This window comes from Synchiropus splendidus, chromosome 17 (genome assembly GCF_027744825.2).
Source record: "Synchiropus splendidus isolate RoL2022-P1 chromosome 17, RoL_Sspl_1.0, whole genome shotgun sequence".
Classification (NCBI taxonomy): domain Eukaryota; kingdom Metazoa; phylum Chordata; class Actinopteri; order Syngnathiformes; family Callionymidae; genus Synchiropus; species Synchiropus splendidus.
Genome location: NC_071350.1, coordinates 3,870,825 through 3,895,356, shown reverse-complemented (window position 1 = coordinate 3,895,356; position 24,532 = coordinate 3,870,825). Strand labels below are relative to the sequence as shown.

At 45.6% G+C, this 24,532-nt stretch overlaps 3 protein-coding genes and 3 long non-coding RNA genes across 10 annotated transcripts; all 6 read left to right on the top strand.

Moving 5' to 3' along the window:
• The first annotated feature begins 1,884 nt into the window (after nt 1–1,884).
• Nucleotides 1,885–2,669, top strand: LOC128748886 (transcription factor 7-like 1-B). Its single transcript, XM_053847948.1, has 5 exons — nt 1,885–1,899; nt 1,969–2,049; nt 2,131–2,272; nt 2,349–2,456; nt 2,523–2,669. Coding segments are annotated over exons 1-5 (378 nt in total). The 5' UTR covers nt 1,885–1,897; the 3' UTR covers nt 2,568–2,669.
• A 1,181-nt stretch (nt 2,670–3,850) lies between these two features.
• On the top strand, nt 3,851–8,286 carry LOC128748611 (uncharacterized). Of its 2 annotated transcripts, none has more exons than XR_008412807.1 (4): nt 3,851–4,014; nt 5,084–5,248; nt 5,772–5,923; nt 6,500–8,286. It is a non-coding gene; the product is annotated as an uncharacterized LOC128748611 (long non-coding RNA). The 2 variants fall into 2 exon arrangements; XR_008412808.1 differs by having other exon boundaries at nt 3,947–4,047.
• A 1,362-nt stretch (nt 8,287–9,648) lies between these two features.
• LOC128748610 (transcription factor 7-like 1-B) lies at nt 9,649–10,636 on the top strand. Its single transcript, XM_053847539.1, has 5 exons — nt 9,649–9,866; nt 9,936–10,016; nt 10,098–10,239; nt 10,316–10,423; nt 10,490–10,636. Coding segments are annotated over exons 1-5 (378 nt in total). The 5' UTR covers nt 9,649–9,864; the 3' UTR covers nt 10,535–10,636.
• Nucleotides 10,637–11,817: 1,181 nt separating this feature from the next.
• On the top strand, nt 11,818–16,228 carry LOC128748679 (uncharacterized). Of its 2 annotated transcripts, none has more exons than XR_008412823.1 (4): nt 11,818–11,981; nt 13,050–13,214; nt 13,738–13,889; nt 14,466–16,228. It is a non-coding gene; the product is annotated as an uncharacterized LOC128748679 (long non-coding RNA). The 2 variants fall into 2 exon arrangements; XR_008412824.1 differs by having other exon boundaries at nt 11,963–12,014.
• An 885-nt stretch (nt 16,229–17,113) lies between these two features.
• Nucleotides 17,114–17,898, top strand: LOC128748884 (transcription factor 7-like 1-B). Its single transcript, XM_053847935.1, has 5 exons — nt 17,114–17,128; nt 17,198–17,278; nt 17,360–17,501; nt 17,578–17,685; nt 17,752–17,898. Coding segments are annotated over exons 1-5 (378 nt in total). The 5' UTR covers nt 17,114–17,126; the 3' UTR covers nt 17,797–17,898.
• A 1,041-nt stretch (nt 17,899–18,939) lies between these two features.
• On the top strand, nt 18,940–23,950 carry LOC128748680 (uncharacterized). Of its 3 annotated transcripts, XR_008412827.1 has the most exons (5): nt 18,940–19,243; nt 20,315–20,479; nt 21,003–21,154; nt 21,731–23,085; nt 23,732–23,950. It is a non-coding gene; the product is annotated as an uncharacterized LOC128748680 (long non-coding RNA). The 3 variants fall into 3 exon arrangements; XR_008412825.1 differs by lacking the exon at nt 23,732–23,950 and having other exon boundaries at nt 19,080–19,243; nt 21,731–23,496; XR_008412826.1 differs by lacking the exon at nt 23,732–23,950 and having other exon boundaries at nt 19,177–19,276; nt 21,731–23,496.
• Nucleotides 23,951–24,532: the final 582 nt, after the last annotated feature.

The following is a 24,532-nucleotide window of genomic DNA, read 5'->3' as shown; positions in this document are numbered from 1 at the left end:
TAGTCCTCCCAACACTGCAAGAACTGTTGGGTGACCTGTCGCCTGTCGGTGAAACCAAAGTGCCATGTGGTGGTGACCAACCGGCGCACACTGGTGGTCTGGCATCTGTCGGGCTGCAGGAAAGTCACCCGCCACATGTGATTGGAGGTAGGCTTGGAGCACTGGGTTCCAGAACCGATGTGGTGCAGCAAGGTGGATGCTACTTGCCAGTCGTCACAGTGGAGCCCGGATGCTACCAAAACTGCCTCCCACCTAATGTGGGATACAGGCCGGACTGTGGTGGTCGACTGGCTGAACGCCAGGTGAGTGGTGCCTAAGGAGGAAAGACGGAAAGGCAAGTCCCATTGATTCTGAACTCATGATGTTTGTTTTCTAGAACATCTTCTGGCTAGTAACGGATTCAGTCAACAGTGGCGCTCAGAGTTACCTCGGAGCCATGTGAGTGCGAGCATGAGTCCACTCACTTTCCTCCTAGTGTATTATCTATGTCTCTCTCCTTTTACTCAGGAATGGAGTGTTTCAAGTCGCCACGCCGTCGCCGGGTCCCGTGACATCTCCACCAACGAACCACGTGAACCCAAGGTTTGGTCGTGATTTTCTTTGCAAAGTTTGTTTGGTGCACCATATACTAAAAAATCTGCGAATGCTCAACACTTCAATTTGTAACAGGATCATTTTAATGTCACAGTAACAGAATGGAGCCCAGTTGTGTCGACATGGAGTTGGAATGGGATATAGTCCTCTCCACACTGCAGGAACTGTTGGGTGACCTGTCGCCTGTCGGTGAAACCAAAGTGCCATGTGGTGGTGAGCAACCGGCGCACACTGGTGGTCTAGCATCTGTCGGGCTGCAGGAAAGTCACCCGCCACATGTGACTGGAGGTGGGCTTGGAGCGCTGGGTTCCAGAACTGATGTGGTACAACAAGGCGGATGCTACTTGCCAGTCGTCACAGTGGACCCCGGGTGCTACCAAAACTGCCTCCCACCTAATGTGGGATACAGGCCGGACTGTGGTGGTCGACTGGCTGAACGCCAGGTGAGTGGTGCCTAAGGAGGAAAGATGGAAAGGCAATATGCAAGTCCCATTGATTCTGAACTCATGATGTTTGTTTTCTAGAACATCTTCTGGCTAGTAACGGATTCAGTCAACAGTGGCGCTCAGAGTTACCTCGAAGCCATGTGAGTGCGAGCATGAGTCCACTCACTTTCCTCCTAGTCTATTGTCTATGTCTCTCTCCTTTTACTCAGGAATGGAGTGTTTCAAGTCGCCACGCCATCGCCGGGTCCCGTGACATCTCCACCGACGAACCACGTGAACCCCAGGTTTGGTAGTGATTTTCTTAGCAAAGTGTGTTTGGTGCACCATATACACATCAATTTGTAACAGGATCATTTTAATGTCACAGGAACAGAATGGAGCCCAGTTGTGTCGACATGGAGTTGGAATGGGATATAGTCCTCTCCACACTGCAGGAACTGTTGGGTGACCTGTCGCCTGTCGGTGAAACCAAAGTGCCATGTGGTGGTGACCAACCGGCGCACACTGGTGGTCTGGCATCTGTCGGGCTGCAGGAAAGTCACCCGCCACATGTGACTGGAGGTGGGCTTGGAGCGCTGGGTTCCAGAACCGATGTGGTGCAGCAAGGCGGATGCTACTTGCCAGTCGTCACAGTGGAGCCCGGATGCTACCAAAACTGCCTCCCACCTAATGTGGGATACAGGCCGGACTGTGGTGGTCGACTGGCTGAACGCCAGGTGAGTGGTGCCTAAGGAGGAAAGATGGAAAGGCAATATGCAAGTACCATTGATTCTGAACTCATGATGTTTGTTTTCTAGAAGAACTTCTGGCCAGTAAAGGATTCAGTCAACAGTGGCGCTCAGAGTTACCTCGGAGCCATGTGAGTGCCAGCATGAGTCCACTCACTTTCCTCCTAGTGTATTGTCTATGTCTCTCTCCTTTTTCTCAGGAATGGAACGGGAGTGTTTCAAGTCGCCACGCCATCGCCCCGTCCCGAGACGTCTCCACCAAGGAACCACGTGGACCCGAGGTTTGCTAGCGATTATGTTCGCAAAGTATTGTGGATTTAAACAGATGAAAACTATTTTTCGTTCTCCATTTTCTGGTAAAGCGAGCCTACAAAGCACAATGGCCCCTATATCCGAAGGCCACCCAACGCCTTCATGATTTTTATGAGGGAGAACAGGGAACATGTCACAGCCACATTCAACCCAAAACACAGTGTTGAAGCCAACAGCATCCTGGGACATATGGTATGTGCTTTTGCTGCCTCAGCTTGTTCGGCTTTTCTGTGTTTCTGTCCGTTTACATGATGAAATGCATTGACAGTGGAAGTCCATGACGTCGGAGCAGCAGCACAGGTATTACCTGCTGGCCGCAGAAGAGAGGCGGAAACATGAAGAGCGCCACCCCAATTGGTCCAGCAAAGACAATTATGTGAGTTCTTCATTTTGTTCCATCAGTCGTGTTGTCACAGACGGCTAATGCGCCCACTTTGCGCAGGGAAGGAAAGTCAAAAGAAAAAGGACCAAAGCGAAGGCGGCCTAAGCTGTGGAAGGCGCCACCCCAACTTTACACATTCCACACTCCCTTGTAAATAACTGTAATAAAGTTTAATTGTTGCTGATCGTCATGTGGTCTATCTGAAATATAGCGTACCATGCAAACTTCATATTCACAGTTGTGGAGTTATTATAGACAATCTCAACAGCCAGCACAAACAAAAGGAATGCGGGAGAAAATGGGTGAATTATTTATCTAATTCATTTTAAAACATGAGAAATTAAAATCATGCAGAAATGTGGCGTGTGTGAACCATACAATTTCCTGTAAAAATGTGATATTGAGGCAACCACCTGGCGTTTCCTCACCTCCTCCATCACTGTCTGGTACAACAGCGCCACCTCCAGGGACAAGAGCAGACTGCAGCGCATCGTGCGTTCTGCTGAGAAGGTGATCGGATGCAACCTGCCACCTCTTCAGGACCTGTATGTCTCCAGGACCCAGAGACGTGCAGGTCGGATCAGAGCCTACCTTTCTCATCCTGGACATGGACTGTTTGTTCCTCTTCCATCTGGCAGGAGGCTACGGTCGATCCAGACCAGAACCTTGAATTCTTTTATTTTATTTTATTTTTACTGTCAGCACTTTATTCCAAAACTCTTTCCTAGCTGCCTAGGGCTCCCCACTGACCATGGCAATAAATTAAATTCTGATTCTGATTCTGATCTGAACAAGCAACATGGAAGAAGATTGTGGACGCGACAGAAAGCATCTGTTGAATACAGTGAGTGAGTTGTCAGTTAGCAGCCGTGCTGTTAGTTGAGATGTTGTGATGAAGCTCTGTGAAGCATTGAGGCTTTCCATGCTATTGGTTTGACTCATGGGTCGATGCTTCACAAAGTGCTTCGTTTGCTCTATGGTACCACCAAGTGAATGTAAAACTGGCAGCAAGATTGAGGATTTATTATATTTATTATTAGGAAAAGATGGAAGTAAATGGCTGGGAAAGAGGGCAGTCTTACAACACAATTGTTGTGTATGGGATTAATGGACGCAATGCTGAGACTGAACATTAGGTGGCGTCTGTATTGTTTGAGAGTTGTGTGTGTTCTGTCTTGATAATAAAAGAGACCGAAGAAGTGTGACACAAACAACAGCCGTGATGTCGTTTCTCTCCGCGATAATGGGACGTGTTTTTCCATAAGGATTCAGTGGCGAGATATATAACAACAATCATATTTCAGCTGGTTTCTGAGAGGTGTTCCCGTGTGTGTGAAAAAGATAAAATAAAATGCTGTTGACAAACTCATAGATATTAAATATTAGACTACTATTTTGTGCGTGTTGTCAAAAGCAAATCTTGTTTTTGACGACAGACACCGGCAAAGCACTTCATTGATTTGTTGCTGCAGGGAATGAAGTGCGCCAGCCACTTCCGGTCACGTGCCTCGGCGCGCGCGTGGGGGAAAAAAAAGCCGACACCTGCTGCTCGGTAAGCCTCGACACTGAAGACACGGGACTAATGGTGGGTTTTTGCAGCGTTCACAATGTGAATGGAGTGTTGAACACGCCGTCACTACGTTTGTGACTGTGTCTGTGGCGTGATTTTACCTTTAAGTTGGGAGAACTTGTGAGCTTTTGCTGCTAACGTAGCACCTAGCATCCAAACCTAAACCATGCTGTGCATTTCAAACATGTATATTGCACTTCAGTTAACTTAACTCGCTGTAATGATTGAAAAAGGCGCAAAGTATATTTTAATTAGCTGGTAACAACCAACTGTAATGCAGTACGGTCACTCCCACGCGGACATCTTTCACCTTCACCTCCCAGATCCCGTCTATCTACAAATCCGCAACTCTCCGCCCGTGTGAGCAACGCCGTAACTCACAAGGAGCTGTCTACTGTACGTGACGTCACTAATTCACGGCTGTAACCTGACAATGCTTGTTTTGTTTTCATGTATTTTTCTGTGATAATTATTATCTGAAACTAATGGTATTAACAGGCAAATTAATTTACGGAAATGGACCACGTTCTGTTTTTCATTAAAAAAAAAATAAATAAATAAAAAAAAATATATATATATATCTCCAAGCCCATGTGGTGCCATTAGATAGGTTTGGGGTAGCTCGAGTCTGAAACAGTGAAACAGCTGTTAGTATTTGTCTGTTTCATGTTAAAGTTCCATATCACTGTGAGGAAAAAGAGACCTGCATTGGCCCTGATCACAGCTTAAGTACATCGGATGGGCTTTAAACTTCAATATGTTTTGTGCTCAGTATTCTGTTCATGTACGTTCGTCTATGTTCAGAATGTGTTTATGTCTGCGTCCATGGAAGCAATTGTAGAATATAAATACTGATAATTTCTTCACAAAAAAGTATTTTTCACATTTTTTAAATCCCCTACAATAGAAAAAAAATAAAAACCTGTTGGACACGGATAAGGCAGGGGTGTATAAACCACCCATGAGCTAGCTATAAGTTTGGATGAACATGTTCTGTTCTCTTCCGATATTATTAGGAGTCACATTTATCTTATTGTTTTTTGTCTGCAAGTGGGTGGAGTCCAGTCGATTGAGGACCGTGAGGAGGAAGGTTTTACTAAAACCTTGGGTCCAGTCGTGGCAGCAACGATGCTCATGGATTGCAGCATGTGGAGCTTCTCAAGCAGCTGCCTCCTCAGGCGGCCTTTGCCTCTGGACTTTGCAACAGTCCCTTCAGGTATCACTTTGAATCCAGACACTGTCCTCTCCCCTGACAGCTCAGTTGTGGCATCATCAACTTTGGAAAGCACTCAGAAACTGTGTGATCATGGACGACATAAAAACTGCAGCACACAAATGTAAGCAGCCCCACGCTAGAACAGTTTTAGCAGAACTCAGGGAGTGGAGTCTCTCGGTGTGACCCTGGGAAACAGAGTAAACCTGCCCTCAATGACCTGAGAGAACTGAATAAGAAAGAATATGTGTTGCTGCAGGAGCAGCTTTGGTGTTTCATTTCACCATGTCTGGTTTGGAGAAGGTGGCTGGGGTCACCATGGATCGTTGCGTTGCTGAAGCCGTGACTGCTCACTTGGTGAGAGCAGCCACCTCAAACGTGAACGTGGGATGCAGAACCCTGCTTTGGAGATTGTAGCGTATTGCCTAAGATAGTTTACTGTGGAAATATGCCTCCAAAATGAAATGTACTGCAGTCGAGCTGTAGCTGCTGCCAGTTTATGCAAAATGTTTATTTTGTTGCCCAGCTTCAGACGGAGACTTGCGGAATGGAAACACCTTCGATGTTGGCCCTGAAGATGGAACCTGCAGCTCAGCTCCACCTGGTTGTGACGGTCACCTCACAAAGTTGTCCAGTGTCTGATGATGCTGCCGATGAAAATATGAGTATTACTCTCAGGTAAGTCGTCTCATTTCATTTAAGATCAACCAAGACTTGAGATTTGGGCCGTCAGACCTTGAAAACACTGGCGCAAAAGTGGTTCAGTGATGGAGGAACCAGAGAGATGCTGGTTTATGAAGTTCTAAATATATTTTTCATACTTTTAATACTAAAATCATTAATAATAATGGTTTTAGTAGTTTCTGACAGACTCCCTGTAGGTTTGGTTGGAGGGAGCGTTTTTCTATGTTATTCTGATCCACACTATATTTCATTTTCTGTATTCCATTCATTGTCCATCGCTGTGAAGTTGTTTAAACAAAACACGAATCACATCACATCGAAACACAAAAATGTTCTTTGTAGAATTTTCATTTTAGATCTTTTTTCTTCAACATTTTTAATCGGATCTGCACAATATATGTTGTGAATCCATTTGATCCGTTTTGCTTTGCTAAGAGGCTACTGTGCACTCAGGTCTTTGTGATAAGGATGATCGAAGGAGGCACCTAGTCCTCATCACTGCTTGGAAAATACTAGGAATGTGCTAAATATTCACCAGAAATGTCGTCTCTCTCTCTCTCTCGTGTTTAGGTGGATCTGCTGCACAACTGATGGACTTGGGCTGGGAACGCACTGGAAGAGTGATGGAAGCTCACCCAGTGGATGTGGTCCCGTGTACACTCTGTGAAGGTGCTGAAATAGATGCTCGTGTGTGTAGCATTGTGTACCCACCCGCATATGAACCACAGCTCCAACAAAGTTGCCATGCTGACCAGGTTGTAAATAAAAAACAGAGTACAATTATTTGCAAATCCTCTTCAACCTATACCCAACTGAATGCACTGCAAATACAAGACATTTAATGTTCATAAACTTTATTGTTTTAATGCAAGTGGTTTTGAATTGGATTCCTGCAACACAGTGATGCTGGGGCAGCGGCGTGTTGACCTCTGGGTCACCTTTACTTCTCACCACACTCAAGCGTTTGGGAACTGAGGACACTAATCATTGAAGGTTTGTAGCTGGTATTCTATCTCATCCTTACTTGTTGGACAGTCTGGGGTCTCCGTTGTTGTATTTTGTGCTTCACAGCGAGCAACAGGTCTGGACTGCAGCCAGGCCAGTCTGGTGCCTGCAGTCTTTCACTGCAAAGCCACGCTTGGTGCGGGATGTGGCTCAGCACCGTCTTGCAGAAATGAGCTGGGACATCCCTGAAGACAGCGTTGCTTGGATGGCAGCATGTGTTGCTCCGAAACCTGGACGACAATCTGGATGGTCCTTTGCCCACAGAACATGACGCCATGATTTCCACACACAATTTGAAATATGGGCCGCTCTGCCTCTGTCCATTTCAAATGAGCTCGGACCCAGAGAAGCGCCGGTGTTCCTGGATGTTGCTGGTTTAAGGCTTGACATGGAAGAGCTGACTTGCACTTGTATATGGAGCTGATGTGGAAGGGTTCCTGAGCGCACCTGGTTAGATCTTTTACACAATGATGCCGGTGTTTAAGGCAGTGCCCCTGAGGGACAGACGCTCACAAGCATTCAATGTTGTCTGATTATATTGTGGATGAAGAAATGATGAAGAAATCCCTAGATTCCTAGCACTTGAACTTGAATCATCAGTTGCTCACCAAGTGTTCCACTCCACTCATTTCAATGGGCCAGTTTGAAGTCACATGGAGGCTGCGATCTGTTTAGAATCTGAAATGTTTGTTCTTTTTGTTGCATTAAACATCTTTACGGAAGCACTTTACAGGCTTAAATCATCAGACGACACTCATTGGTGATCAAGAGTTAGTGCTGTCACACTGAGCCCTCTGATTGGCCGGTGTAATTCATAACACTTTCCACCTATGATATGTCACTTCGGTCGCTACACAGGTGGTCGGGTGCAGGTGCGGCTTCAGTCAGACTGCAGGTGGGCATCAAGCTGTCAGTGTCAGGTGTGTGCTTGTCTCATGAAACGGTGAGTATATTTACAGTAGTCGTGGTTTCTGTTACACGTAGAAGATCGCGGCGCGCCCAGCCGTCAGAATAACATCTCCTTAAAAAGGGTCAAATCTGACGTCATCCAACGTCTTTTGACGAAGCGGAAACATCTAAATTGGCGGGAAACATATCCACGCATCATAGAATTGGGCGTGTTGCTGGTGGTTTTAAGAGCAAAATCCCGAAAAAAAAACACCGTAAAAAACTCACGACTTTCGCGGAAGTCCCAATTCGTGTATCCGGTCGGGACATCGGAATAGCGACCGGGTGCAGATCGGAGTGAGGGTTGCTTCTCGTCATGAAAAACTAGCGTTTGGATGGTCCCCAATTTCGTGCTGTCAAAACTCCCCCTCAGTTTCCTGTTTCCCGCGTTTTCCGCGTTTCGTGATGGGGGGGGGGGGGGGGAGTGAGAGGGGGGGGGTGTTCAAAACCTGGCGGAATCTTCTTTTTTTTTTTTTAATATTTTATGATTTCAATATAAATGATTTGAAATGAATAGATTCAGACATGGTGACCTTACGTGATTGAGTCACAGTCAACCATTTTAGATAATCATGTTCACGTAGATGGAATAAACGTTTGAGATTCGGAAGTGAAGGTATCTTGAAAGCAAATTCATCAGTGTTTCTTTCAGGTCATCAGGAGTCTTTGAAACCCGGAAACTGTTCATGTAAATCTTTAGTGTATGATGTGCACAATTTACTAAAAAATCTGCAAATGCTCAACACTTCGATATGTAACAGGATCATTTTAATGTCACAGGAACCAAATGGAGCCCAGTTGTGTTGACATGGAGTTGGAATGGGATATAGTCCTCCCAACACTGCAAGAACTGTTGGGTGACCTGTCGCCTGTCGGTGAAACCAAAGTGCCATGTGGTGGTGACCAACCGGCGCACACTGGTGGTCTGGCATCTGTCGGGCTGCAGGAAAGTCACCCGCCACATGTGATTGGAGGTAGGCTTGGAGCACTGGGTTCCAGAACCGATGTGGTGCAGCAAGGCGGATGCTACTTGCCAGTCGTCACAGTGGAGCCCGGATGCTACCAAAACTGCCTCCCACCTAATGTGGGATACAGGCCGGACTGTGGTGGTCGACTGGCTGAACGCCAGGTGAGTGGTGCCTAAGGAGGAAAGACGGAAAGGCAAGTCCCATTGATTCTGAACTCATGATGTTTGTTTTCTAGAACATCTTCTGGCTAGTAACGGATTCAGTCAACAGTGGCGCTCAGAGTTACCTCGGAGCCATGTGAGTGCGAGCATGAGTCCACTCACTTTCCTCCTAGTGTATTATCTATGTCTCTCTCCTTTTACTCAGGAATGGAGTGTTTCAAGTCGCCACGCCGTCGCCGGGTCCCGTGACATCTCCACCAACGAACCACGTGAACCCAAGGTTTGGTCGTGATTTTCTTTGCAAAGTGTGTTTGGTGCACCATATACACATCAATTTGTAACAGGATCATTTTAATGTCACAGGAACAGAATGGAGCCCAGTTGTGTCGACCCGGAGTTGGAATGGGATATAGTCCTCTCCACACTGCAGGAACTGTTGGGTGACCTGTCGCCTGTCGGTGAAACCAAAGTGCCATGTGGTGGTGAGCAACCGGCGCACACTGGTGGTCTGGCATCTGTCGGGCTGCAGGAAAGTCACCCGCCACATGTGACTGGAGGTGGGCTTGGAGCGCTGGGTTCCAGAACCGATGTGGTGCAGCAAGGCGGATGCTACTTGCCAGTCGTCACAGTGGAGCCCGGATGCTACCAAAACTGCCTCCCACCTAATGTGGGATACAGGCCGGACTGTGGTGGTCGACTGGCTGAACGCCAGGTGAGTGGTGCCTAAGGAGGAAAGATGGAAAGGCAATATGCAAGTACCATTGATTCTGAACTCATGATGTTTGTTTTCTAGAAGAACTTCTGGCCAGTAAAGGATTCAGTCAACAGTGGCGCTCATAGTTACCTCGGAGCCATGTGAGTGCGAGCATGAGTCCACTCACTTTCCTCCTAGTGTATTGTCTATGTCTCTCTCCTTTTTCTCAGGAATGGAACGGGAGTGTTTCAAGTCGCCACGCCATCGCCCCGTCCCGAGACGTCTCCACCAAGGAACCACGTGGACCCGAGGTTTGCTAGCGATTATGTTCGCAAAGTATTGTGGATTTAAACAGATGAAAACTATTTTTCGTTCTCCATTTTCTGGTAAAGCGAGCCTACAAAGCACAATGTCCCCTATATCCGAAGGCCACCCAACGCCTTCATGATTTTTATGAGGGAGAACAGGGAACATGTCACAGCCACATTCAACCCAAAACACAGTGTTGAAGCCAACAGCATCCTGGGACATATGGTATGTGCTTTTGCTGCCTCAGCTTGTTCGGCTTTTCTGTGTTTCTGTCCGTTTACATGATGAAATGCATTGACAGTGGAAGTCCATGACGTCGGAGCAGCAGCACAGGTATTACCTGCTGGCCGCAGAAGAGAGGCGGAAACATGAAGAGCGCCACCCCAATTGGTCCAGCAAAGACAATTATGTGAGTTCTTCATTTTGTTCCATCAGTCGTGTTGTCACAGACGGCTAATGCGCCCACTTTGCGCAGGGAAGGAAAGTCAAAAGAAAAAGGACCAAAGCGAAGGCGGCCTAAGCTGTGGAAGGCGCCACCCCAACTTTACACATTCCACACTCCCTTGTAAATAACTGTAATAAAGTTTAATTGTTGCTGATCGTCATGTGGTCTATCTGAAATATAGCGTACCATGCAAACTTCATATTCACAGTTGTGGAGTTATTATAGACAATCTCAACAGCCAGCACAAACAAAAGGAATGCGGGAGAAAATGGGTGAATTATTTATCTAATTCATTTTAAAACATGAGAAATTAAAATCATGCAGAAATGTGGCGTGTGTGAACCATACAATTTCCTGTAAAAATGTGATATTGAGGCAACCACCTGGCGTTTCCTCACCTCCTCCATCACTGTCTGGTACAACAGCGCCACCTCCAGGGACAAGAGCAGACTGCAGCGCATCGTGCGTTCTGCTGAGAAGGTGATCGGATGCAACCTGCCACCTCTTCAGGACCTGTCTGTCTCCAGGACCCAGAGACGTGCAGGTCGGATCAGAGCCTACCTTTCTCATCCTGGACATGGACTGTTTGTTCCTCTTCCATCTGGCAGGAGGCTACGGTCGATCCAGACCAGAACCTTGAATTCTTTTATTTTATTTTATTTTTACTGTCAGCACTTTATTCCAAAACTCTTTCCTAGCTGCCTAGGGCTCCCCACTGACCATGGCAATAAATTAAATTCTGATTCTGATTCTGATCTGAACAAGCAACATGGAAGAAGATTGTGGACGCGACAGAAAGCATCTGTTGAATACAGTGAGTGAGTTGTCAGTTAGCAGCCGTGCTGTTAGTTGAGATGTTGTGATGAAGCTCTGTGAAGCATTGAGGCTTTCCATGCTATTGGTTTGACTCATGGGTCGATGCTTCACAAAGTGCTTCGTTTGCTCTATGGTACCACCAAGTGAATGTAAAACTGGCAGCAAGATTGAGGATTTATTATATTTATTATTAGGAAAAGATGGAAGTAAATGGCTGGGAAAGAGGGCAGTCTTACAACACAATTGTTGTGTATGGGATTAATGGACGCAATGCTGAGACTGAACATTAGGTGGCGTCTGTATTGTTTGAGAGTTGTGTGTGTTCTGTCTTGATAATAAAAGAGACCGAAGAAGTGTGACACAAACAACAGCCGTGATGTCGTTTCTCTCCGCGATAATGGGACGTGTTTTTCCATAAGGATTCAGTGGCGAGATATATAACAACAATCATATTTCAGCTGGTTTCTGAGAGGTGTTCCCGTGTGTGTGAAAAAGATAAAATAAAATGCTGTTGACAAACTCATAGATATTAAATATTAGACTACTATTTTGTGCGTGTTGTCAAAAGCAAATCTTGTTTTTGACGACAGACACCGGCAAAGCACTTCATTGATTTGTTGCTGCAGGGAATGAAGTGCGCCAGCCACTTCCGGTCACGTGCCTCGGCGCGCGCGTGGGGGAAAAAAAAGCCGACACCTGCTGCTCGGTAAGTCTCGACACTGAAGACACGGGACTAATGGTGGGTTTTTGCAGCGTTCACAATGTGAATGGAGTGTTGAACACGCCGTCACTACGTTTGTGACTGTGTCTGTGGCGTGATTTTACCTTTAAGTTGGGAGAACTTGTGAGCTTTTGCTGCTAACGTAGCACCTAGCATCCAAACCTAAACCATGCTGTGCATTTCAAACATGTATATTGCACTTCAGTTAACTTAACTCGCTGTAATGATTGAAAAAGGCGCAAAGTATATTTTAATTAGCTGGTAACAACCAACTGTAATGCAGTACGGTCACTCCCACGCGGACATCTTTCACCTTCACCTCCCAGATCCCGTCTATCTACAAATCCGCAACTCTCCGCCCGTGTGAGCAACGCCGTAACTCACAAGGAGCTGTCTACTGTACGTGACGTCACTAATTCACGGCTGTAACCTGACAATGCTTGTTTTGTTTTCATGTATTTTTCTGTGATAATTATTATCTGAAACTAATGGTATTAACAGGCAAATTAATTTACGGAAATGGACCACGTTCTGTTTTTCATTAAAAAAAAATAAATAAATAAAAAAATATATATATATATATCTCCAAGCCCATGTGGTGCCATTAGATAGGTTTGGGGTAGCTCGAGTCTGAAACAGTGAAACAGCTGTTAGTATTTGTCTGTTTCATGTTAAAGTTCCATATCACTGTGAGGAAAAAGAGACCTGCATTGGCCCTGATCACAGCTTAAGTACATCGGATGGGCTTTAAACTTCAATATGTTTTGTGCTCAGTATTCTATTCATGTACGTTCGTCTATGTTCAGAATGTGTTTATGTCTGCGTCCATGGAAGCAATTGTAGAATATAAATACTGATAATTTCTTCACAAAAAAGTATTTTTCACATTTTTTAAATCCCCTACAATAGAAAAAAAATAAAAACCTGTTGGACACGGATAAGGCAGGGGTGTATAAACCACCCATGAGCTAGCTATAAGTTTGGATGAACATGTTCTGTTCTCTTCCGATATTATTAGGAGTCACATTTATCTTATTGTTTTTTGTCTGCAAGTGGGTGGAGTCCAGTCGATTGAGGACCGTGAGGAGGAAGGTTTTACTAAAACCTTGGGTCCAGTCGTGGCAGCAACGATGCTCATGGATTGCAGCATGTGGAGCTTCTCAAGCAGCTGCCTCCTCAGGCGGCCTTTGCCTCTGGACTTTGCAACAGTCCCTTCAGGTATCACTTTGAATCCAGACACTGTCCTCTCCCCTGACAGCTCAGTTGTGGCATCATCAACTTTGGAAAGCACTCAGAAACTGTGTGATCATGGACGACATAAAAACTGCAGCACACAAATGTAAGCAGCCCCACGCTAGAACAGTTTTAGCAGAACTCAGGGAGTGGAGTCTCTCGGTGTGACCCTGGGAAACAGAGTAAACCTGCCCTCAATGACCTGAGAGAACTGAATAAGAAAGAATATGTGTTGCTGCAGGAGCAGCTTTGGTGTTTCATTTCACCATGTCTGGTTTGGAGAAGGTGGCTGGGGTCACCATGGATCGTTGCGTTGCTGAAGCCGTGACTGCTCACTTGGTGAGAGCAGCCACCTCAAACGTGAACGTGGGATGCAGAACCCTGCTTTGGAGATTGTAGCGTATTGCCTAAGATAGTTTACTGTGGAAATATGCCTCCAAAATGAAATGTACTGCAGTCGAGCTGTAGCTGCTGCCAGTTTATGCAAAATGTTTATTTTGTTGCCCAGCTTCAGACGGAGACTTGCGGAATGGAAACACCTTCGATGTTGGCCCTGAAGATGGAACCTGCAGCTCAGCTCCACCTGGTTGTGACGGTCACCTCACAAAGTTGTCCAGTGTCTGATGATGCTGCCGATGAAAATATGAGTATTACTCTCAGGTAAGTCGTCTCATTTCATTTAAGATCAACCAAGACTTGAGATTTGGGCCGTCAGACCTTGAAAACACTGGCGCAAAAGTGGTTCAGTGATGGAGGAACCAGAGAGATGCTGGTTTATGAAGTTCTAAATATATTTTTCATACTTTTAATACTAAAATCATTAATAATAATGGTTTTAGTAGTTTCTGACAGACTCCCTGTAGGTTTGGTTGGAGGGAGCGTTTTTCTATGTTATTCTGATCCACACTATATTTCATTTTCTGTATTCCATTCATTGTCCATCGCTGTGAAGTTGTTTAAACAAAACACGAATCACATCACATCGAAACACAAAAATGTTCTTTGTAGAATTTTCATTTTAGATCTTTTTTCTTCAACATTTTTAATCGGATCTGCACAATATATGTTGTGAATCCATTTGATCCGTTTTGCTTTGCTAAGAGGCTACTGTGCACTCAGGTCTTTGTGATAAGGATGATCGAAGGAGGCACCTAGTCCTCATCACTGCTTGGAAAATACTAGGAATGTGCTAAATATTCACCAGAAATGCCGTCTCTCTCTCTCTCTCGTGTTTAGGTGGATCTGCTGCACAACTGATGGACTTGGGCTGGGAACGCACTGGAAGAGTGATGGAAGCTCACCCAGTGGATGTGGTCCCGTGTACACTCTGTGAAGGTGCTGAAATAGATGCTCGTGTGTGTAGCATTGTGTACCCACCCGCATATGAACCACAGCTCCAACAAAGTTGCCATGCTGACCAGGTTGTAAATAAAAAACAGAGTACAATTATTTGCAAATCCTCTTCAACCTATACCCAACTGAATGCACTGCAAATACAAGACATTTAATGTTCATAAACTTTATTGTTTTAATGCAAGTGGTTTTGAATTGGATTCCTGCAACACAGTGATGCTGGGGCAGCGGCGTGTTGACCTCTGGGTCACCTTTACTTCTCACCACACTCAAGCGTTTAGGAACTGAGGACACTAATCATTGAAGGTTTGTAGCTGGTATTCTATCTCATCCTTACTTGTTGGACAGTCTGGGGTCTCCGTTGTTGTATTTTGTGCTTCACAGCGAGCAACAGGTCTGGACTGCAGCCAGGCCAGTCTGGTGCCTGCAGTCTTTCACTGCAAAGCCACGCTTGGTGCGGGATGTGGCTCAGCACCGTCTTGCAGAAATGAGCTGGGACATCCCTGAAGACAGCGTTGCTTGGATGGCAGCATGTGTTGCTCCGAAACCTGGACGACAATCTGGATGGTCCTTTGCCCACAGAACATGACGCCATGATTTCCACACACAATTTGAAATATGGGCCGCTCTGCCTCTGTCCATTTCAAATGAGCTCGGACCCAGAGAAGCGCCGGTGTTCCTGGATGTTGCTGGTTTAAGGCTTGACATGGAAGAGCTGACTTGCACTTGTATATGGAGCTGATGTGGAAGGGTTCCTGAGCGCACCTGGTTAGATCTTTTACACAATGATGCCGGTGTTTAAGGCAGTGCCCCTGAGGGACAGACGCTCACAAGCATTCAATGTTGTCTGATTATATTGTGGATGAAGAAATGATGAAGAAATCCCTAGATTCCTAGCACTTGAACTTGAATCATCAGTTGCTCACCAAGTGTTCCACTCCACTCATTTCAATGGGCCAGTTTGAAGTCACATGGAGGCTGCGATCTGTTTAGAATCTGAAATGTTTGTTCTTTTTGTTGCATTAAACATCTTTACGGAAGCACTTTACAGGCTTAAATCATCAGACGACACTCATTGGTGATCAAGAGTTAGTGCTGTCACACTGAGCCCTCTGATTGGCCGGTGTAATTCATAACACTTTCCACCTATGATATGTCACTTCGGTCGCTACACAGGTGGTCGGGTGCAGGTGCGGCTTCAGTCAGACTGCAGGTGGGCATCAAGCTGTCAGTGTCAGGTGTGTGCTTGTCTCATGAAACGGTGAGTATATTTACAGTAGTCGTGGTTTCTGTTACACGTAGAAGATCGCGGCGCGCCCAGCCGTCAGAATAACATCTCCTTAAAAAGGGTCAAATCTGACGTCATCCAACGTCTTTTGACGAAGCGGAAACATCTAAATTGGCGGGAAACATATCCACGCATCATAGAATTGGGCGTGTTGCTGGTGGTTTTAAGAGCAAAATCCCGAAAAAAAACACCGTAAAAAACTCACGACTTTCGCGGAAGTCCCAATTCGTGTATCCGGTCGGGACATCGGAATAGCGACCGGGTGCAGATCGGAGTGAGGGTTGCTTCTCGTCATGAAAAACTAGCGTTTGGATGGTCCCCAATTTCGTGCTGTCAAAACTCCCCCTCAGTTTCCTGTTTCCCGCGTTTTCCGCGTTTCGTGATGGGGGGGGGGGGGGGGGGGGGGGAGAGAGAGGGGGGGTGTTCAAAACCTGGCGGAATCTTCTTTTTTTTTTTTTTTTTAATATTTTATGATTTCAATATAAATGATTTGAAATGAATAGATTCAGACATGGTGACCTTACGTGATTGAGTCACAGTCAACCATTTTAGATAATCATGTTCACGTAGATGGAATAAACGTTTGAGATTCGGAAGTGAAGGTATCTTGAAAGCAAATTCATCAGTGTTTCTTTCAGGTCATCAGGAGTCTTTGAAACCCGGAAACTGTTCATGTAAATCTTTAGTGTATGATGTGCACAATTTACTAAAAAATCTGCAAATGCTCAACACTTCGATATGTAACAGGATCATTTTAATGTCACAGGAACCAAATGGAGCCCAGTTGTGTTGACATGGAGTTGGAATGGGATATAGTCCTCCCAACACTGCAAGAACTGTTGGGTGACCTGTCGCCTGTCGGTGAAACCAAAGTGCCATGTGGTGGTGACCAACCGGCGCACACTGGTGGTCTGGCATCTGTCGGGCTGCAGGAAAGTCACCCGCCACATGTGACTGGAGGTGGGCTTGGAGCGCTGGGTTCCAGAACCGATGTGGTGCAGCAAGGCGGATGCTACTTGCCAGTCGTCACAGTGGAGCCCGGATGCTACCAAAACTGCCTCCCACCTAATGTGGGATACAGGCCGGACTGTGGTGGTCGACTGGCTGAACGCCAGGTGAGTGGTGCCTAAGGAGGAAAGATGGAAAGGCAATATGCAAGTACCATTGATTCTGAACTCATGATGTTTGTTTTCTAGAAGAACTTCTGGCCAGTAAAGGATTCAGTCAACAGTGGCGCTCAGAGTTACCTCGGAGCCATGTGAGTGCCAGCATGAGTCCACTCACTTTCCTCCTAGTGTATTGTCTATGTCTCTCTCCTTTTTCTCAGGAATGGAACGGGAGTGTTTCAAGTCGCCACGCCATCGCCCCGTCCCGAGACGTCTCCACCAAGGAACCACGTGGACCCGAGGTTTGCTAGCGATTATGTTCGCAAAGTATTGTGGATTTAAACAGATGAAAACTATTTTTCGTTCTCCATTTTCTGGTAAAGCGAGCCTACAAAGCACAATGGCCCCTATATCCGAAGGCCACCCAACGCCTTCATGATTTTTATGAGGGAGAACAGGGAACATGTCACAGCCACATTCAACCCAAAACACAGTGTTGAAGCCAACAGCATCCTGGGACATATGGTATGTGCTTTTGCTGCCTCAGCTTGTTCGGCTTTTCTGTGTTTCTGTCCGTTTACATGATGAAATGCATTGACAGTGGAAGTCCATGACGTCGGAGCAGCAGCACAGGTATTACCTGCTGGCCGCAGAAGAGAGGCGGAAACATGAAGAGCGCCACCCCAATTGGTCCAGCAAAGACAATTATGTGAGTTCTTCATTTTGTTCCATCAGTCGTGTTGTCACAGACGGCTAATGCGCCCACTTTGCGCAGGGAAGGAAAGTCAAAAGAAAAAGGACCAAAGCGAAGGCGGCCTAAGCTGTGGAAGGCGCCACCCCAACTTTACACATTCCACACTCCCTTGTAAATAACTGTAATAAAGTTTAATTGTTGCTGATCGTCATGTGGTCTATCTGAAATATAGCGTACCATGCAAACTTCATATTCACAGTTGTGGAGTTATTATAGACAATCTCAACAGCCAGCACAAACAAAAGGAATGCGGGAGAAAATGGGTGAATTATTTATCTAATTCATTTTAAAACATGAGAAATTAAAATCATGCAGAAATGTGGCGTGTGTGAACCATACAATTTCCTGTAAAAATGTGATATTGAGGCAACCACCTGGCGTTTCCTCACCTCCTCCATCACTGTCTGGTACAACAGCGCCACCTCCAGGGACAAGAGCAGACTGCAGCGCATCGTGCGTTCTGCTGAGAAGGTGATCGGATGCAACCTGCCACCTCTTCAGGACCTGTATGTCTCCAGGACCCAGAGACGTGCAGGTCGGATCAGAGCCTACCTTTCTCATCCTGGACATGGACTGTTTGTTCCTCTTCCATCTGGCAGGAGGCTACGGTCGATCCAGACCAGAACCTTGAATTCTTTTATTTTATTTTATTTTTACTGTCAGCACTTTATTCCAAAACTCTTTCCTAGCTGCCTAGGGCTCCCCACTGACCATGGCAATAAATTAAATTCTGATTCTGATTCTGATCTGAACAAGCAACATGGAAGAAGATTGTGGACGCGACAGAAAGCATCTGTTGAATACAGTGAGTGAGTTGTCAGTTAGCAGCCGTGCTGTTAGTTGAGATGTTGTGATGAAGCTCTGTGAAGCATTGAGGCTTTCCATGCTATTGGTTTGACTCATGGGTCGATGCTTCACAAAGTGCTTCGTTTGCTCTATGGTACCACCAAGTGAATGTAAAACTGGCAGCAAGATTGAGGATTTATTATATTTATTATTAGGAAAAGATGGAAGTAAATGGCTGGGAAAGAGGGCAGTCTTACAACACAATTGTTGTGTATGGGATTAATGGACGCAATGCTGAGACTGAACATTAGGTGGCGTCTGTATTGTTTGAGAGTTGTGTGTGTTCTGTCTTGATAATAAAAGAGACCGAAGAAGTGTGACACAAACAACAGCCGTGATGTCGTTTCTCTCCGCGATAATGGGACGTGTTTTTCCATAAGGATTCAGTGGCGAGATATATAACAACAATCATATTTCAGCTGGTTTCTGAGAGGTGTTCCCGTGTGTGTGAAAAAGATAAAATAAAATGCTGTTGACAAACTCATAGATATTAAATATTAGACTACTATTTTGTGCGTGTTGTCAAAAGCAAATCTTGTTTTTGACGACAGACACCGGCAAAGCACTTCATTGATTTGTTGCTGCAGGGAATGAAGTGCGCCAGCCACTTCCGGTCACGTGCCTCGGCGCGCGCGTGGGGGAAAAAAAAGCCGACACCTGCTGCTCGGTAAGCCTCGACACTGAAGACACGGGACTAATGGTGGGTTTTTGCAGCGTTCACAATGTGAATGGAGTGTTGAACACGCCGTCACTACGTTTGTGACTGTGTCTGTGGCGTGATTTTACCTTTAAGTTGGGAGAACTTGTGAGCTTTTGCTGCTAACGTAGCACCTAGCATCCAAACCTAAACCATGCTGTGCATTTCAAACATGTATATTGCACTTCAGTTAACTTAACTCGCTGTAATGATTGAAAAAGGCGCAAAGTATATTTTAATTAGCTGGTAACAACCAACTGTAATGCAGTACGGTCACTCCCACGCGGACATCTTTCACCTTCACCTCCCAGATCCCGTCTATCTACAAATCCGCAACTCTCCGCCCGTGTGAGCAACGCCGTAACTCACAAGGAGCTGTCTACTGTACGTGACGTCACTAATTCACGGCTGTAACCTGACAATGCTTGTTTTGTTTTCATGTATTTTTCTGTGATAATTATTATCTGAAACTAATGGTATTAACAGGCAAATTAATTTACGGAAATGGACCACGTTCTGTTTTTCATTAAAAAAAAATAAATAAATAAAAAAAAAATATATATATATATATCTCCAAGCCCATGTGGTGCCATTAGATAGGTTTGGGGTAGCTCGAGTCTGAAACAGTGAAACAGCTGTTAGTATTTGTCTGTTTCATGTTAAAGTTCCATATCACTGTGAGGAAAAAGAGACCTGCATTGGCCCTGATCACAGCTTAAGTACATCGGATGGGCTTTAAACTTCAATATGTTTTGTGCTCAGTATTCTATTCATGTACGTTCGTCTATGTTCAGAATGTGTTTATGTCTGCGTCCATGGAAGCAATTGTAGAATATAAATACTGATAATTTCTTCACAAAAAAGTATTTTTCACATTTTTTAAATCCCCTACAATAGAAAAAAAATAAAAACCTGTTGGACACGGATAAGGCAGGGGTGTATAAACCACCCATGAGCTAGCTATAAGTTTGGATGAACATGTTCTGTTTTCTTCCGATATTATTAGGAGTCACATTTATCTTATTGTTTTTTGTCTGCAAGTGGGTGGAGTCCAGTCGATTGAGGACCGTGAGGAGGAAGGTTTTACTAAAACCTTGGGTCCAGTCGTGGCAGCAACGATGCTCATGGATTGCAGCATGTGGAGCTTCTCAAGCAGCTGCCTCCTCAGGCGGCCTTTGCCTCTGGACTTTGCAACAGTCCCTTCAGGTATCACTTTGAATCCAGACACTGTCCTCTCTTCTGACAGCTCAGTTGTGGCATCATCAACTTTGGAAAGCACTCAGAAACTGTGTGATCATGGACGACATAAAAACTGCAGCACACAAATGTAAGCAGCCCCACGCTAGAACAGTTTTAGCAGAACTCAGGGAGTGGAGTCTCTCGGTGTGACCCTGGGAAACAGAGTAAACCTGCCCTCAATGACCTGAGAGAACTGAATAAGAAAGAATATGTGTTGCTGCAGGAGCAGCTTTGGTGTTTCATTTCACCATGTCTGGTTTGGAGAAGGTGGCTGGGGTCACCATGGATCGTTGCGTTGCTGAAGCCGTGACTGCTCACTTGGTGAGAGCAGCCACCTCAAACGTGAACGTGGGATGCAGAACCCTGCTTTGGAGATTGTAGCGTATTGCCTAAGATAGTTTACTGTGGAAATATGCCTCCAAAATGAAATGTACTGCAGTCGAGCTGTAGCTGCTGCCAGTTTATGCAAAATGTTTATTTTGTTGCCCAGCTTCAGACGGAGACTTGCGGAATGGAAACACCTTCGATGTTGGCCCTGAAGATGGAACCTGCAGCTCAGCTCCACCTGGTTGTGACGGTCACCTCACAAAGTTGTCCAGTGTCTGATGATGCTGCCGATGAAAATATGAGTATTACTCTCAGGTAAGTCGTCTCATTTCATTTAAGATCAACCAAGACTTGAGATTTGGGCCGTCAGACCTTGAAAACACTGGCGCAAAAGTGGTTCAGTGATGGAGGAACCAGAGAGATGCTGGTTTATGAAGTTCTAAATATATTTTTCATACTTTTAATACTAAAATCATTAATAATAATGGTTTTAGTAGTTTCTGACAGACTCCCTGTAGGTTTGGTTGGAGGGAGCGTTTTTCTATGTTATTCTGATCCACACTATATTTCATTTTCTGTATTCCATTCATTGTACATCGCTGTGAAGTTGTTTAAACAAAACACGAATCACATCACATCGAAACACAAAAATGTTCTTTGTAGAATTTTCATTTTAGATCTTTTTTCTTCAACATTTTTAATCGGATCTGCACAATATATGTTGTGAATCCATTTGATCCGTTTTGCTTTGCTAAGAGGCTACTGTGCACTCAGGTCTTTGTGATAAGGATGATCGAAGGAGGCACCTAGTCCTCATCACTGCTTGGAAAATACTAGGAATGTGCTAAATATTCACCAGAAATGTCGTCTCTCTCTCTCTCTCGTGTTTAGGTGGATCTGCTGCACAACTGATGGACTTGGGCTGGGAACGCACTGGAAGAGTGATGGAAGCTCACCCAGTGGATGTGGTCCCGTGTACACTCTGTGAAGGTGCTGAAATAGATGCTCGTGTGTGTAGCATTGTGTACCCACCCGCATATGAACCACAGCTCCAACAAAGTTGCCATGCTGACCAGGTTGTAAATAAAAAACAGAGTACAATTATTTGCAAATCCTCTTCAACCTATACCCAACTGAATGCACTGCAAATACAAGACATTTAATGTTCATAAACTTTATTGTTTTAATGCAAGTGGTTTTGAATTGGATTCCTGCAACACAGTGATGCTGGGGCAGCGGCGTGTTGACCTCTGGGTCACCTTTACTTCTCACCACACTCAAGCGTTTGGGAACTGAGGACACTAATCATTGAAGGTTTGTAGCTGGTATTCTATCTCATCCTTACTTGTTGGACAGTCTGGGGTCTCCGTTGTTGTATTTTGTGCTTCACAGCGAGCAACAGGTCTGGACTGCAGCCAGGCCAGTCTGGTGCCTGCAGTCTTTCACTGCAAAGCCACGCTTGGTGCGGGATGTGGCTCAGCACCGTCTTGCAGAAATGAGCTGGGACATCCCTGAAGACAGCGTTGCTTGGATGGCAGCATGTGTTGCTCCGAAACCTGGACGACAATCTGGATGGTCCTTTGCCCACAGAACATGACGCCATGATTTCCACACACAATTTGAAATATGGGCCGCTCTGCCTCTGTCCATTTCAAATGAGCTCGGACCCAGAGAAGCGCCGGTGTTCCTGGATGTTGCTGGTTTAAGGCTTGACATGGAAGAGCTGACTTGCACTTGTATATGGAGCTGATGTGGAAGGGTTCCTGAGCGCACCTGGTTAGATCTTTTACACAATGATGCCGGTGTTTAAGGCAGTGCCCCTGAGGGACAGACGCTCACAAGCATTCAATGTTGTCTGATTATATTGTGGATGAAGAAATGATGAAGAAATCCCTAGATTCCTAGCACTTGAACTTGAATCATCAGTTGCTCACCAAGTGTTCCACTCCACTCATTTCAATGGGCCAGTTTGAAGTCACATGGAGGCTGCGATCTGTTTAGAATCTGAAATGTTTGTTCTTTTTGTTGCATTAAACATCTTTACGGAAGCACTTTACAGGCTTAAATCATCAGACGACACTCATTGGTGATCAAGAGTTAGTGCTGTCACACTGAGCCCTCTGATTGGCCGGTGTAATTCATAACACTTTCCACCTATGATATGTCACTTCGGTCGCTACACAGGTGGTCGGGTGCAGGTGCGGCTTCAGTCAGACTGCAGGTGGGCATCAAGCTGTCAGTGTCAGGTGTGTGCTTGTCTCATGAAACGGTGAGTATATTTACAGTAGTCGTGGTTTCTGTTACACGTAGAAGATCGCGGCGCGCCCAGCCGTCAGAATAACATCTCCTTAAAAAGGGTCAAATCTGACGTCATCCAACGTCTTTTGACGAAGCGGAAACATCTAAATTGGCGGGAAACATATCCACGCATCATAGAATTGGGCGTGTTGCTGGTGGTTTTAAGAGCAAAATCCCGAAAAAAAAACACCGTAAAAAACTCACGACTTTCGCGGAAGTCCCAATTCGTGTATCCGGTCGGGACATCGGAATAGCGACCGGGTGCAGATCGGAGTGAGGGTTGCTTCTCGTCATGAAAAACTAGCGTTTGGATGGTCCCCAATTTCGTGCTGTCAAAACTCCCCCTCAGTTTCCTGTTTCCCGCGTTTTCCGCGTTTCGTGATGGGGGGGGGGGCGGAATCTTCTTTTTTTTTTTATATATATTTTATGATTTCAATATAAATGATTTGAAATGAATAGATTCAGACATGGTGACCTTACGTGATTGAGTCACAGTCAACCATTTTAGATAATCATGTTCACGTAGATGGAATAAACGTTTGAGATTCGGAAGTGAAGGTATCTTGAAAGCAAATTCATCAGCGTTTCTTTCAGGTCATCAGGAGTCTTTGAAACCCGGAAACTGTTCATGTAAATCTTTAGTGTATGATGTGCACAATTTACTAAAAAATCTGCAAATGCTCAACACTTCGATATGTAACAGGATCATTTTAATGTCACAGGAACCAAATGGAGCCCAGTTGTGTTGACATGGAGTTGGAATGGGATATAGTCCTCCCAACACTGCAAGAACTGTTGGGTGACCTGTCGCCTGTCGGTGAAACCAAAGTGCCATGTGGTGGTGACCAACCGGGGCACACTGGTGGTCTGGCATCTGTCGGGCTGCAGGAAAGTCACCCGCCACATGTGATTGGAGGTAGGCTTGGAGCACTGGGTTCCAGAACCGATGTGGTACAACAAGGCGGATGCTACTTGCCAGTCGTCACAGTGGAGCCCGGATGCTACCAAAACTGCCTCCCACCTAATGTGGGATACAGGCCGGACTGTGGTGGTCGACTGGCTGAACGCCAGGTGAGTGGTGCCTAAGGAGGAAAGACGGAAAGGCAAGTCCCATTGATTCTGAACTCATGATGTTTGTTTTCTAGAACATCTTCTGGCTAGTAACGGATTCAGTCAACAGTGGCGCTCAGAGTTACCTCGGAGCCATGTGAGTGCGAGCATGAGTCCACTCACTTTCCTCCTAGTGTATTATCTATGTCTCTCTCCTTTTACTCAGGAATGGAGTGTTTCAAGTCGCCACGCCGTCGCCGGGTCCCGTGACATCTCCACCAACGAACCACGTGAACCCAAGGTTTGGTCGTGATTTTCTTTGCAAAGTTTGTTTGGTGCACCATA

What these genes read in the sequence shown, in the direction of transcription:
- LOC128748886 (XM_053847948.1), top strand. An exon ending in AGGAACCACGTGGACCCGAG is followed by an intron (nt 2,050 to 2,130) that starts GTTTGCTAGCGA and finishes TTTCTGGTAAAG; the next exon opens with CGAGCCTACAAAGCACAATG. An exon ending in ACAGCATCCTGGGACATATG is followed by an intron (nt 2,273 to 2,348) that starts GTATGTGCTTTT and finishes ATGCATTGACAG; the next exon opens with TGGAAGTCCATGACGTCGGA.
- LOC128748884 (XM_053847935.1), top strand. An exon ending in AGGAACCACGTGGACCCGAG is followed by an intron (nt 17,279 to 17,359) that starts GTTTGCTAGCGA and finishes TTTCTGGTAAAG; the next exon opens with CGAGCCTACAAAGCACAATG. An exon ending in GGTCCAGCAAAGACAATTAT is followed by an intron (nt 17,686 to 17,751) that starts GTGAGTTCTTCA and finishes CACTTTGCGCAG; the next exon opens with GGAAGGAAAGTCAAAAGAAA.
- LOC128748610 (XM_053847539.1), top strand. An exon ending in AGGAACCACGTGGACCCGAG is followed by an intron (nt 10,017 to 10,097) that starts GTTTGCTAGCGA and finishes TTTCTGGTAAAG; the next exon opens with CGAGCCTACAAAGCACAATG. An exon ending in ACAGCATCCTGGGACATATG is followed by an intron (nt 10,240 to 10,315) that starts GTATGTGCTTTT and finishes ATGCATTGACAG; the next exon opens with TGGAAGTCCATGACGTCGGA.